Source organism: Diceros bicornis, chromosome 17, assembly GCF_020826845.1.
Source record: "Diceros bicornis minor isolate mBicDic1 chromosome 17, mDicBic1.mat.cur, whole genome shotgun sequence".
NCBI lineage: Eukaryota > Metazoa > Chordata > Mammalia > Perissodactyla > Rhinocerotidae > Diceros > Diceros bicornis.
Genome location: NC_080756.1, coordinates 17153667 through 17167518, shown reverse-complemented (window position 1 = coordinate 17167518; position 13852 = coordinate 17153667). Strand labels below are relative to the sequence as shown.

At 62.1% G+C, this 13852-nt stretch overlaps 1 protein-coding gene across 1 annotated transcript; it reads left to right on the top strand.

Moving 5' to 3' along the window:
• The first annotated feature begins 232 nt into the window (after window positions 1–232).
• TNS2 (tensin 2) lies at window positions 233–13754 on the top strand. The gene is given in 30 exon segments (XM_058558159.1): window positions 233–504; window positions 2145–2253; window positions 2698–2735; window positions 3620–3658; window positions 3965–4003; window positions 4158–4207; window positions 4398–4569; window positions 4865–4915; window positions 5255–5377; window positions 5464–5528; window positions 6362–6445; window positions 6971–7083; window positions 7178–7238; window positions 7487–7562; window positions 7786–7915; window positions 8002–8067; window positions 8149–8262; window positions 8435–8754; window positions 8756–9647; window positions 9770–9920; window positions 10047–10636; window positions 10748–10837; window positions 11151–11276; window positions 11472–11564; window positions 11690–11767; window positions 11940–12017; window positions 12458–12626; window positions 12703–12771; window positions 12933–12962; window positions 13093–13754. Coding segments are annotated over 30 exon segments (4230 nt in total). The 5' UTR covers window positions 233–429; the 3' UTR covers window positions 13232–13754.
• Window positions 13755–13852: the final 98 nt, after the last annotated feature.

Below are 13852 nucleotides of genomic sequence, written 5' to 3'. Positions count from 1 at the left end.
GAGCCCCGCCCTGAGACCTAAATTCCCACCCCACCCCTGCCCCGCCCCACCGGGGGTTGGATCTCAGGATCCTTTTAGATCCCTGCATAGGGTGGATCCCTGTGCAGGGGCAGCTCCAGAGCAGGGTGGGGTGGAGGGCAAAAGATCCTGGGCTGACACTCCCAGCAGGGTAGATCCTGGGAATCTGATCTCCTGGCCTCCCCCACATCCTCCCCCCCCACTTCCTGGAGCAGCGACCTGCCCCCTTCCCGCCTGCACTCCCCTCCACTTCCAGGGCTGGGCTTCTCCTCACACCAGCCAGACAGCCTACCCTCCACCCAGGGGAAGCGGCTGCCTCCGCCAGGCCGCTTCCAGGAAGCCCCGGGCCAGGCCCCAGCATTGTTCGGGCCCCGCGGCCGGCACCCCCACCAGCCGTGCAGGCCGGACACCATGAAGTCCAGCGGCCCCGTGGAGAGGCTGCTCAGAGCTCTGGGGAGGAGGGACAGCAGCCGGGCCACCAGCAGGGTAGGAGTGCCCGCCGGCTGGGCAGAGCAGGGGCAGGGGTGGAGGTGTGGGCAGTGGGGGAGGGGGCCAGGAGGCAGGCCAGACCCTTTTCCCAATTCCAGCTTCCTCAGCCTTCTCCCTCTGTCCCGCGGCCCTCATTCCTCTGCCCCTTTGGTGTGGCCAGGGCTGTGGCGTAAGCAGCAAAAGTTTGGGTTAGAGCAGGACCCGGTGTCCATTTAGGCTCCTCTGTCACCTTCCCTGCCCTACCCAGGCCAACCCTGGGGATCCTGGCCCCTAAACCTGTGCCCAGATATACTTCACTGTAGGACCTTTCCAGGTCCTGTCCTAGAGTCCCAAGGCAGGGCTAAGAGATCAGGCCCCTTCCCTGAGCTGAGAAGTTTGGAGGAAATGGGGTGGGGGTGGCAAAGGGAAGGGAGGGAGATGGCCAGGTCACAGGAGTGCTTTAGACAAGGGACTCTGCTTTCCACTGACATCAGTTCTGTGTGCTGTTAATGCCAGAATGTACCCAAGTCTCCTAGTGGTTCTGGCAAGGTTGGTCCAGCCCAGGGGTTCAGGTTGGGTTTAATCCAGCTGCTTCAGGGACAGCCAGGAGACCAAAGGTGCTGCCTGGGGCCCAGGCTGGGGGACTGGAGGCCCATCACTCCCTGTCCCTACATTTTCTCAGCTTACCCCAAAAAAAGCAGCTCAGGGCAACATGAGGCAACACTACAGAAGAGGGGAGGCAGGAACTTGAACTCCAGAGGAAGAGAAAAATGGGTGGGAGACAGAGAAGACAAGGAGGCAAATGGTCCCCAGACAGAGGATGCGAGGAGTGAACGCAGAGTGGAAGGGATGGGTCTGAGGCAGGCCTGGGCCATAGGGGGCATCCCAGCCTCCTGCCTCACTGCACCTCTGGGTGGGGAGGGGCCCAAGAGAACATGTGGGCCACCCCCTCCCCCAGTCAATTCTGGAATCCCACTTGAATCTCCTCAAGTGACTCACTATATCCAGAAGTAGCAAGGTCACTCAATATTCCCCCAATGTCCTGCCTCTGTCTGCCTCCTCCAGCACCGCCGCCCCCTCCTTACACAATTGCTGCCTGCGCCTGGATGCACAATGAGTAAACATGTTGTTCTGACAGTGGGGGAGGGGGCATGTCAGCTGCCCAGAGCGTGGGGACGGCGGGAGCCAGGGGAGCGGACCGGCTGAGGCCACCCCTGCCGGGCCAGTCTGGTGCTGCAGGACTGACACCCTACATTCGTGTCTGCACACAGGCCTCCACCTGGGGAGGGCAGGCAAGGGGGAGAGACGGGGCCGCATGGAGGAGCATCAGAGAGCACCCCCCACGGGGAGGAAAGCTCTAGGGTTTGGGGTGGCAGTGACCAGAAGGGTATCACACCCCAGGGCCACGTGAGGGACATAAGTGATCCCCTGGGGAGGAGCTGACCCAGCTAGGGTGACGCAAGGGGCCAGATTGCACACACTGTCGAGGACAGGCCCCACCAGTGCCCGGAAACAGCTGCGGCCAAGTGCGTCCTATGAGTTTGGGGGCTCTATCAGGATGGAGGAAGAAAGAAACCAGTGCGGTGCTAAGGCCCTGGCCCAGTCCTGGAGATGGGCCCACTGGGAACTGACCCCTCTGTCTGTCCCTCCACCCCTAGCCTAGGAAAGCTGAGCCACATAGCTTCCGGGAGAAGGTTTTCCGGAAGAAGCCACCGGTCTGTGCAGTGTGTAAGGTGACCATCGACGGGACGGGCGTCTCGTGCAGAGGTGAGGCACCCTGTTCTGTGACTCAGAGTCCCCGCCCAGCCCCACTGTGTTCCACAACTCCAGTGGCCAACTCCTAGGGCATAAACCGTAATGTGCATGCTGCCCTTGGACTGGGCAGCGGGGGCCAAGAGGCAGCCGCTTCCTCTCCAAACAGGCCTTCCTCCCCAAGACAAACACCCCCAGCAACCCAGGAGACCCAGCACTCTCCCCAGCCTTCCCACCTGACCTGTGGCTGGAGGTTTCTCTCCCTCCCTTCCTCCTCACCCCCACCCAGCCTCGAACATTACCCCTGGCTCCCTCCCTCCCTTGCCGGGGCAGTAGTACCGCACTGCCATATGCTTCCCTTGAACTCTGGTTCCAGGGCCTGGGGAGATGGGAGAAGGCCACCCCTTCTGCCCCCAGTAGGCCCCTGCTAACGCGTCTCCCCGCCTCATCCCCCTCTAGTCTGCAAGGTGGCGACACACAGAAAATGTGAAGCAAAGGTGGGTACCTCACGGGGGGAGGGGGACTGGGTCCCTTCCTCCTCTGAAACAGGTTCTCCAGCCACACTGGCATCGACCCTCCACCCCTCTCATCACTGGGGAACCCCTGCTGGGGTGAGAGAGGGTGCTGTACTGGGCCCTTTAAGAACCACCCTACTCCACCTCCTGGAGGGCTGGCCCAGGCGGGTGGACAGAAAGACGGCGTTTGTCTTGGTGCTGTGCCCAGGCTGCAGCTGGCGAGGATGGGGGGTGGGGAAGAGGAGGAGAATGAGGAGGAGGAAGGGTGGGGTGGGTAGGTGGGGGAGCAGGACTTCAGAGACTGGGCAGCCGGATGGGCTGTGCCTTCCCCCTGGGGAAGGGTCCTCAGGATGCCTGGGTGGGTCTTGTCCCGGGCCCTGGAAAGGCTGGGCAGAAGGTACAAGCTGTAGATAGTTCGCACTGTGCACTGGGAACCTGAGACAGCCCCATCTCTGAGGAGGTTCCCTGGTCCTCCTCCTGCAGTACGGGGGGTCCCAGGGCCTTGGAGCTGGCTGGGGGAGCAGTGTGCCCAGGGGCGGGGTCTCCCGGTGAAAGAGGCCAGTGTCCAGCCCTGGCCATGGCCTGCCTGCATGGCTCTATATATAACTCCTGCTCTGCAGCTGGATGAATGGGGGTCTGTGTGGGCAGGGGGCTGGAAGCCAAGAGCAACAAGTGGGGGGCCTGGGGGTGGGGGACCGAGAGGCTGGAGGGAGGCTCCCTTAAATAGAGGAACCTCAGCTGGAGCCTGCGCCCATCTGCTGACAGCCCCTCCACCATCTTGCTGAAGCTGAGGGGTGGCCCCATCCTCCAGCCTGGGAGAGCCCATTTCACCAGGAGCTCAGCCCCTCACTCAGGTCTCCTTCCAGGTGACTTCGTCCTGTCAGGCCTTGCCTCCTGTGGAGCTGGTGAGTGTGCTCTGGGATGGGGTGGGGGAGGAAGGAACCTGGCTGTGGTGTCCAGAGGTCTGGTGGCCACAGAGAGGGCCCTGAGGAGGTTACCTTGAATGGACTGCTGTGGGTATTGGGCATCCTGAGGGAGAGGAAAACAAGGTCTGAGCCCTCTGCTCTTCTCGTTCTCGTGGGCCTGCAGGGAGCTAGGACCCCTCTCCCCTCACCCAGTACAGCCCTCGCAGGGACACTGGCATGCCCTCCCCACGGCCCCCAGGCTACCTGGCCCTAACCACTCCCTTTTCCTCTCCCATCTCCCTCTAGCGGAGAAACACGGCCCCTGTGAGGCGCATAGAGCACCTGGTAAGGTGATGCTGGAGGAGGGGGCGGAAGCAGGTCTCTCGGGGAGTAACAACCTAGGTTTCTTCAGCGGACAGAAGTTCATGGAACTCTGGAGTGGGGAGCCTAAGGTGAGGTCACCCAAAGAGATGTTCACACACGGTTTCTCATCCACCAGGGATCCACCAAGTCTCTGAACCACTCAAAGCAGCGCAGCACCCTGCCCAGGTGAGCGAGCGCGCGGGGCTGGCCCCACCCCTCAGCCCGGGACAGTGCCCCCCAACGAAGCTCTCCGGGCAGCCCCACGCCCCCCGCGGTCCCACCCACCCTCAGGCTCCCGGAGGCCGCCCCTGCAGTCGGCCGGACGCCCTGCCGCCACCCCAGCCCCCTCGGGTGCCCGCCCTCCGTTCCTCCGCAGGAGCTTCAGCCTGGACCCGCTCATGGAGCGCCGCTGGGACCTGGACCTCACCTACGTGACCGAGCGGATCCTGGCCGCCGCCTTCCCCGCGCGGCCCGACGAGCAGCGCCACCGGGGCCACCTGCGCGAGCTGGCTCACGTGCTGCAGTCCAAGCACCGCGACAAGTACCTGGTGAGGGGCGGGGCCTGCCGCGGTCAGCCAATGAGAGGGCTGGGAGCTCCAGGTGGGCCGGGCCGCTCTCTGCCGTCAAACCCGCGGAGGCGAGGCCCGGGGGCGGGGCCGAGGGGGCGGGGCCGGGGGCCGGCCAGGAGCGCAGTGGGCGGGCGGTCGCAGCTAGGCCCGGCCTTAGCCGCCTCCTCCTGGAGGAAGACTCTTGCTTAGGGTCACAGCGAGTGACGCCACCTCCACGCATTAGCGCGCCTCGCTGCCTGAGGTCACTCCGGCTGAAGCCCCCCTTTACTTGCAGCTTTTCAACCTTTCGGAGAAAAGACATGACCTGACGCGCCTAAACCCCAAGGTATGAGGGGATTAAAGCCGAGAAACCGAACCACCTCCATCCGGAAGCCACGCCCCCACCTCCCAACCCCCACCCCCGTCTCCTCGTTATTAGTAGTAGCAGTTGGCATCTACTTCATCTTAAGCACTTTCCCGTGTGACATATTAGTTGAGACACCCCACAGCATGGTGCCGCAGGTATCAACCCACTGTAGGGGCGAGGAAAGTGTTGAGGCTGTCATGGACAACCAGCTGTCCACTGACCTTGCTCCCAGACCTCTACACCCTGCCCCTTCTCCACCCCTACCCATGTCCCTTCGTTCGTGGCCCCCACCCCCAGTTCTACCCTGCACCCCTCCAGGTTCAGGACTTCGGCTGGCCTGAGCTGCACGCGCCCCCCCTGGACAAACTGTGCTCCATCTGCAAAGCCATGGAGACATGGCTCAGTGTTGACCCGCAGCACGTGGTTGTCCTGTACTGCAAGGTGTGCTGGCACCTCAGGTTCGCAGGGCCGGGGTGCCCTCAGCCTGGGACCCCAGCAGGCCCTCCATCTCTGTCTCCTATCCTCAGGGGAGCAAGGGCAAGCTCGGGGTGATCGTCTCCGCCTACATGCACTACAGCAAGATCTCTGCAGGGTGAGGCTCCCTGGCCCTGAGTGGCCCCTTCCCCAATGGCCCTTCCTCCAGCTTGCCCTTGATGAGCCCGTCTCCCCTGACGCCCACCTCTGTGTGCAGGGAGCCGTTTACTATAAACTTGACTTTTCCACCCCCTTCTTCTCACGTGTGCGTCACCACAGTTCCCAGCAGATGATCTGTATTAGTTTCCTAGGGCTGCTGTAACAAAGTGCCATAAACTAAGTGGCTTAAGACAACAGAAATTTCCTGTCTCAGCTCTGGAGGCTAGAAGTCTAGAACTGAGGCATCCGCAGGGCCACACTCCCCCTGAGACTCGAGGTGGAATCCTTCCTGGCCTCTTCCTAGCTCTGGTGGTGGCCAGCAATCCTCGGTGCTCCTTGGCTTGCAGAGGCATCACTCCAGTCTCTGCCTCCGTCGTCACATGGCCTTCCTGTGTGTCTGTGTGTCTGTGTCTCTTCTCTTCTTCTAAGGACACCAATCCTATTGGATTAAGGGCCCACCCTACTCCAGTATAACATCTTAACTAATTACATCTGCAGCGACCCTATTTCCAAATAAGGTCACATTCTGAGGTACATATCTTTCGGGGGGACACAGTTCAACCCATAACATGGTCTTATTGTCCCATTTTACAGAGGAGGAAACTAAAACTCAGGGAACAATTGCCTGAGGTCCAGCAAGTAGTAAAGTGACCGTTTGTGGGATTTCTAGTTCTCTTGACCGCCACTCGGGGCTTCCTCTAGACTTGGGGGATCACGCCTCTCCTCCCTCCCCTGGGGCTTAGGGATGGGAGACCAGCCCTTAATCCCCCCCACTGGCCCTGCTCTCTGCAGGGCAGACCAGGCGCTGGCTACTCTTACCATGCGGAAGTTCTGCGAGGACAAGGTGGCCGCGGAGCTGCAGCCCTCCCAGCGCCGGTGAGCAGCTGGGGGTGGGGCTGGAGGAGCAGCTCCTTCCGTGGCTGCCGAGGCTGAGGTTCTCTCATTCATGGAGCACGTGCTGTGCGCCAGGCACTGTGCCAAGAGAATTCAGACCAAACAAGGTTTCTGCTCTCATGGAGCAGACATTCTAGCTGGTGGAAGGCAATAAACCTATGAATACATAGACAACATCATTGTTGATGATGACAAGTGCTATGAAGAAAATAAAGCTGAGTCTTGTGGTAAAGAGAGACTTGCAGGACAGTCGGGGCCGCCTTTGTAACTCTTAGCAGAGATCTGCCCCTAGGCAGAGGGAGCAGCAAGTACAAAACCTTTGAGGCAGCAAGAAGGATGGAGGTTAGATGCGAGGAAGAACTTTCCAGTGAGCTGGAAGATGGGAGAGAAGTGCTGAGGAGAAGGGCCGGCCTTCCAAGTATGGGTAGGGGTGTGGATGGTTGAAATGATACAAGGGGACCTCCAGAGGAAGGGGCTTATGTTCAACTTGACATGCCCCCCCATCAGGTATATCAACTACTTCAGTGGTCTGCTGTCGGGCTCCATCAGGATGAACAGCAGCCCTCTCTTCCTACACTATGTGCTTGTGCCCACGCTGCCAGCCTTTGAGCCTGGCACAGGTGAGTCCGCCGGGGATGTACTCCATGGGGAGGGCTGTCCCCCACCCCCTCCACTCAGCACCCCTCATGTGCCTTCTCCTCCTTGCCCCTCCAGGCTTCCAGCCCTTCCTCAAGATCTACCAGTCCATGCAGCTCGTCTACACATCTGGAATCTAGTGAGTGCTCGCTTCCCAGGCCCCTGCTCCTTGGGTTCCTGTTTCTCCAGCCTCCCCGACACCCGGGCCTCCAGCTCTAGCCACTGCCCCTGAAACTAATACCATCACAGACTCCACTTTACAGATGGGGAGGCTGAAGGTCTCTCACTCAGGGCTCGGACTCCGACTTCCCGATTCCCTCCTGCTTCTTCATGAACCCCCGAGCTCGAGTGCCCCGATTCAGCTCTGCCTTCTCCTCTCTTCCACAGCCACATTGCAGGCCCTGGTCCCCAGCAGCTTTGCATCAGCCTGGAGCCAGCCCTCCTCCTCAAAGGCGACGTCATGGTGAGTCCTGCGCGTGGGGCTGGGACAGGCGGTGTATCCTGCCAGCAGTCTCTGGTGAGCCATCAATTCCAGGCAGACTGGAGGGTGAAGGGAGTCCCTTATATGGGGAGTCACCTTGAGGTTAAGATAGGGCAAAGCTGTGACCAGACAGTCCCCCAGGTGGAAGCACAGTGGAAATGTGAGTGGACATGAGGGCCTGACTGATCTCTCTTCCCTCGCCCAGGTGACATGCTATCACAAGGGTGGCCGGGGGACAGACCGGACCCTTGTGTTCCGAGTCCAGTTCCACACGTGCACCATCCATGGACCACGGCTTACCTTCGCCAAGGACCAGCTGGACGAGGCCTGGACTGGTGAGTGGGAGACTGTGGTGTGGGGCCTGGACCCAGGCGAGGGCAGGCCGGCGGGGGCCTGGCCCCTCACCACCCACTCCCCACAGATGAGAGGTTCCCCTTTCAAGCCTCAGTGGAGTTCGTCTTCTCCTCCAGCCCTGAGAACATCAAAGGTAAGAGCAGGGCTTTAGTTCAGGGGCTGACAGTCATCTCTCCCTGCTCCTCGACACTGACACCTGGCCACCTTTCTGCAGGCCACACTCCACGGAATGACCCCTCGGTCACTGTTGACTACAACACCGCAGAGCCGGCAGTGCGCTGGGATTCTTACGAGAACTTCAACCAGCACCATGAGGACAGTGTGGACGGTGTGTGGGGCAGGCCCAGGGCTGGGGGGAGGTGTAGGTTTGGGGGCATACTCCTTCCTCCCCAGAGACAACCCCTGAGGTGGAGTCCAGCCCTGTCCCCTCTTATTAACTCTCTCTCTCTCTATCCCCCCTTTCCCCTGCTTGCCCTCCCTCCCTGGTCCTCTCCCCTCAGGCTCCCTGACCCACACCCGGGGCCCCCTGGATGGCAGTCCCTATGCCCAGGTGCAGCGGGGCCCCCGCCAGACCCCACCGGCACCCTCTCCAGAGCCGCCCCCACCGCCCATGCTCTCGGTCAGCAGCGACTCTGGCCATTCATCCACACTGACCACAGAGCCCACTGCTGAGTCCCCTGGCCGGCCTCCCCCGACGGCTGCTGAGCGACAGGAGCTGGATCGCCTCCTGGGAGGCTGTGGAGTGGCCGGCGGGGGCCGGGGAGCCGGGCGCGAGACGGCCATCCTGGATGACGAGGAGCAGCCCCCCGCGAGCGGAGGCCCCCCCCCTCGGAATGTACTCGGGCCCCAGACCTGGCCTCAGCCGCCACTGCTCCTGCCGCCAGGGCTACCGGGAAGCCTGCGGGGTCCCCAATGGGGGCTACTACCGGCCAGAGGGCACCCTGGAGAGGCGGCGGCTGGCCTACGGGGGCTACGAGGGGCCCCCCCAGGGCTATGCCGAGCCCTCAGTGGAGAAAAGGCGCCTCTGCCGATCGCTGTCCGAGGGACCGCACCCCTACCCGCCAGAGCTGGGGAAACCAGCCAATGGGGACTTCGGCTACCGCTCCGCAGGCTACCGGGAGGTGGTGATCCTGGAGGACCCGGGGCTGCCTCCCCTCTGCTCGTGCCCCGCCTGTGAGGAGAAGCTGGCGCTGCCCACGGCAGCCCTGTATGGGCTGCGGCTGGAGAGGGAGGCTGGAGACGGGTGGGTGAACGAGGCCAGCAAGCCCCTCCTGCACCCGGTGCGGCCCGGGCACCCTCTGCCCCTGCTGGTGCCTGCCTGTGGGCATCACCATGCCCCACTGCCTGACTACAGCTGCATGAAGCCACCCAAGGCAGGCGAGGAGGGGCACGAGGGCTGCTCCTACGCCGTGTGCCCCGAAGGCAGGTACGGGCATCCAGGGTACCCTGCCCTGGTGACGTACGGCTACGGAGGAGCCGTCCCCAGTTACTGCCCAGCATATGGCCGGGTGCCTCACAGCTGTGGGGCTCCAGGCGAGGGCAGACGGTATCCCAGCCCTGGTGCCCACTCTCCACGGGCTGGCTCACTTTCCCCGGGCAGCCCGCCCTCCCCACAATCCAGGAAGCTGAGCTACGAGATCCCAGCAGAGGAGGGAGGGGACAGGTATCCGCTGCCCGGGCACCTGGCCCCAGCTAGACCCTTGCCATCTGCAGGTGAGGGGCACTGGGGTGGGGAGTGCCCAGGGCAGAGGAGGGTTCTGGAAGATGGTGGGGAAGGCACAGAGTGAGAAAGAGCTAAGCTTGGCTCACGGCACCCCCTCTCCCCTTCCCTGCAGAGTCGCCTGAGCCAGTGTCCTGGAGGGAGGGCCCCAGCGGGCACAGCACCCTGCCTCGGTCTCCCCGAGATGCCCAGTGCAGTGCCTCTTCTGAGTTGTCTAGTCCCTCCACACCCCTGCACACCAGCAGCCCAGTCCAGGGCAAGGAGAGGTATGCAGAGGGACCACAGCTGCTCAGGCACCTCCTTGTCCAAGCAGACACTGAAGGCTGGGCATGGGGACAGCTCACACCGGGGGCTCTGCGGCCCTGCTGACCATCTGCCCTCCCACCCCACAGCGCCCGGCGGCAGGACACCAGGTCCCCCACCTTGGCACCCACTCAGAGGCTGAGTCCTGGCAAGGCCTTGCCACCTGTTTCCCAGGGAGGCGCTGAAAAGCCTCCTGAGCTGCCAGCCAGAAGTGGGCTTGAGCCTCCGGCCCCTGGCCCCTTCTCCTCCACCTCCCCACCCAGCTCACCCAATGACTGGCCTCAGGAGAGAAGCCCAGCGAGCCGCTCAGACAGTGCCAGTCCAAGAAGCCCTGTGCCCACCACGCTGCCAGGCCTCCGCCATGCCCCCTGGCAGGGCCTTCAAGACCCCCCAGACAGCCCGGATGGGTCCCCCCTCACCCCTGTGCCTACCCAGATGCCCTGGCTTGTGGCCAGCCCAGAGCCACCTCAGAGCTCACCCACACCTGCCTTCCCCCTGGCTGCATCCTATGATGTCAATGGCCCCACCCAGCCCCCACTTCCCGAGAAACGCCACCTGCCGGGGCCTGGGCAGCAGCCAGGACCCTGGAGCCCAGAGCAGGCATCACCACCAGCCAGAGGCGCCAGTCACCATGTCACCTTCGCACCTCTGCTTCCAGATAACGCCACCCAACCCCCAGGTATAAAGGCCTTGCGGGGGGAGCCACCTTGGGAGAACCCTTTCTCCAGGGAGGGGCATGGTATGGGGACTGGGGAGCCCTGGGGCCAAGCTCAGTCCCTCCCTGTCCTAGAGCCCCCTGTGCCGGAGAGCCAGAGCAATGTCAAGTTTGTCCAGGATACATCCAAGTTCTGGTACAAGCCACACCTGTCCCGGGACCAAGGTGAGAAGCCAGCTGCCCCGCCCTCGGGGGCTTTAGAGTCAGCCCTACCTTCCAGTCGATGCCCTCAGTGCCCCCTCCATCTCAGCGGGTTTGCTCTGGGCTGAGCCTCTCACTAACAGGTGATTCTGGGCTTTGGGCCCACGGAGGTTTAGACTGAACACTGTCAATGCCCTGTTAATGGTCAAGTTCCGTCCCCAGATGCCCAACACCCCACAGCTGTTAGAGCGAGAGGCCTGGGGAGCTGGGTGGCAGAGCAGCAGGGCCACATGGGGCTCAATCAGCCACGGTGACATCTTCTCCCGCCTCCCTCCAGCCATCTCCCTGCTGAAGGACAAGGACCCTGGGGCCTTCCTGATCAGGGACAGTCATTCATTCCAAGGAGCCTATGGACTGGCCCTCAAGGTGGCTACACCCCCACCCAGTGCCCAGCCCTGGAAAGGTACAGAATGCCCCAACCTGAGAGAGAAGGCGAGTGGAATGGGGGCCGGTACCAGAGGCCAGACCAGGAGGGTGGGCCATGCCGCTTCTTGGTGCGGAGAGGCAGGAGGTGACTCTCCTGCTCTGGAAAGAATCCCAGCAGGGGAGAAGGCAGGAACCTGGAACCTGGTAAAGCCTGCCTCTCCCCTCCTCGCAGGAGACCCCTTGGAGCAGTTGGTCCGCCATTTTCTCATTGAGACTGGGCCCAAAGGGGTGAAGATCAAGGGCTGTCCCAGTGAGCCCTACTTTGGTGAGCAGCAGGAGTCAGGGGGCTGCACTGGGTTGGTTTAGGGAGGCCGAGGGGTCTCAGGAGGGTGGAGGGAAAGCAGGGGATATCTGTGGGCCCCTCAGGACTCTCCTCACCTCTCCCTGCAGGCAGCCTGTCCGCCCTGGTCTCCCAGCACTCCATCTCCCCGCTGTCCCTGCCCTGCTGCCTGCGCATTCCCAGCAAAGGTGGGTGTCTTGTCATCTGTCCTTCCTGCTCTCCCTGCCACTGCAGCCAAAGGCAGAATCTGGGGGTCCTGGCTCCCAGCCTACCTCCCCTCAGGATGGGAGAGGGAGTTCTGCAGCTCCTAGACAATGCTGCTCCCTGCCGACCTTCCCTGTTGGCCCTCATTTCCCTCAGATCCTCTGGAGGAGACCCCAGAGGCCCCAGTGCCCGCCAACATGAGCACGGCGGCAGACCTCCTGCGTCAGGGCGCAGGTAGGGGCCTCTCCCTCCCTCCCTTCCTCCCTCTGGGCACCAGGGGGCGCATTGCAGATACAGGCTTGGGGCACTGAAAGGCCTGAAGGTGGGTGGGCCCTGGCACATGCATTTAACCCATGAAGGCAGGGGGAGCCCCATGTTTGTCAGGGGAGGGGTGGGAAAGGGGGTCCTCGGTCTAGGTTCTCTAAGTCTTATGAACGTTAGAGTCACCAGGAGGGGACTTGTTAGTAGGCAGATCCTCAGGCCACTTTCCAGCATATGACTGTAGATCTGGGGGAGTCAGAATCTGCCTTTTTTAACAAGTTATCTATGTGACTAATGCATTTTGAGAAGTGCTGGCCAGGGAAAGTGCAAGAGCTTGGGGGGTACCAGGGGAGATGGAGATCTGGGGGCTGGTAGAGCCGGTGCTCCCCTCTGACCCACTCCTGGCCCCGCAGCCTGCAGCGTGCTCTACCTGACCTCAGTGGAGACGGAGTCACTGACCGGCCCCCAAGCAGTGGCCCGGGCCAGCTCTGCAGCTCTGAGCTGCAGCCCCCGCCCAACACCAGCCGTTGTCCACTTCAAGGTCTCCGCCCAGGGCATTACGCTGACAGACAACCAAAGGAAGTGAGTATGTACGTACGCTTAGGCCCTGGGGGCCCCCAGTTTCTGGGTGTGACTTTCCCCACCCTCCTTCTGGCAGGCTCTTCTTTCGCCGCCATTATCCAGTGAACAGCATCACCTTCTCCAGCACTGACCCTCAGGACCGGAGGTGACCATCCCTCCCAACCCTCTCCTGCCACAGCCCCGTGGTCCTGTCAGTCCCACAGACCAGAGAGCCCCCAGCCCCAGCTCCTCCCTCAGTAGCCCCAGCTCCTCCTGCCGTAGCTAGTCCCTGGGGTGCATTCTTTCATAGTTCTTTTCCTTCTGCAGATGGACCAACCCCGACGGGACCACCTCCAGGTAAGCTCCCCCATGAGTGCAGTCTCTCCCCTCCAAGGGATGGAGCACCTCCTTCCTCCCCAGCCCTGGCTTTGCAGTCCCTTGTGGAAGGGATGCTGAGCCCCTGCCCACCCTGGCTTTGTACCCCTAGGATCTTTGGTTTCGTGGCCAAGAAACCAGGAAGCCCCTGGGAGAATGTGTGTCACCTCTTTGCAGAGCTTGACCCAGATCAGCCTGCAGGCGCCATTGTCACCTTCATCACCAAAGTTCTACTGGGCCAGAGAAAATGAAGGCAGGCCACCAGCTCAGAGCTCACATCAGCACTGCGCCCTCCCAGCACAACACAGCCCTCACTTCCCCTGGCCTGGCCCCACAAGACACAGGAGCCAGCCCCCTCCCTTAGGAACGGGGAGTAGGCATCAGCCTGGGACACTGCTCTCCTTCCCTGCCCCCAGCCTGCTAAGCTAAGTGGACGGGCCCAGGAGGTGACCTTGCACGTGAGCAGATGGCAGAGACGGGCATGTGAAGGGTGAGGCAGCAGCAGTTGAGCCCTGGAGGAAGGGGACCGGACAGCCCCACCTGCGGGAGAACGGGGACAGCCCCACCTGCAGGAGAACATCAGCCCTGGAGGGGAACAGTCCTGACAGCTCCACCGGCTGCAGGGCCAGCACGGCAGGGGGAGGGGAGAGGTGTGGGGAGCCAGGCACCCCCTCCTCTGCCTCCCCTTCTGAGCAGAGATCAGAGTGGGATCACATGAAAAGGGGGGGAAAGAGTCTATTTTTGTCTAATAATAAAGAATTTCTATAATGTTGAGTCGGCATTGAGTCATGCCTTGTTCACAGGAAGGTCAAAGCGTCGTCTCCCCAGGGCACACCTGTGCCTCTTGGGGGCGTCCCAGGCCCACGACCTGG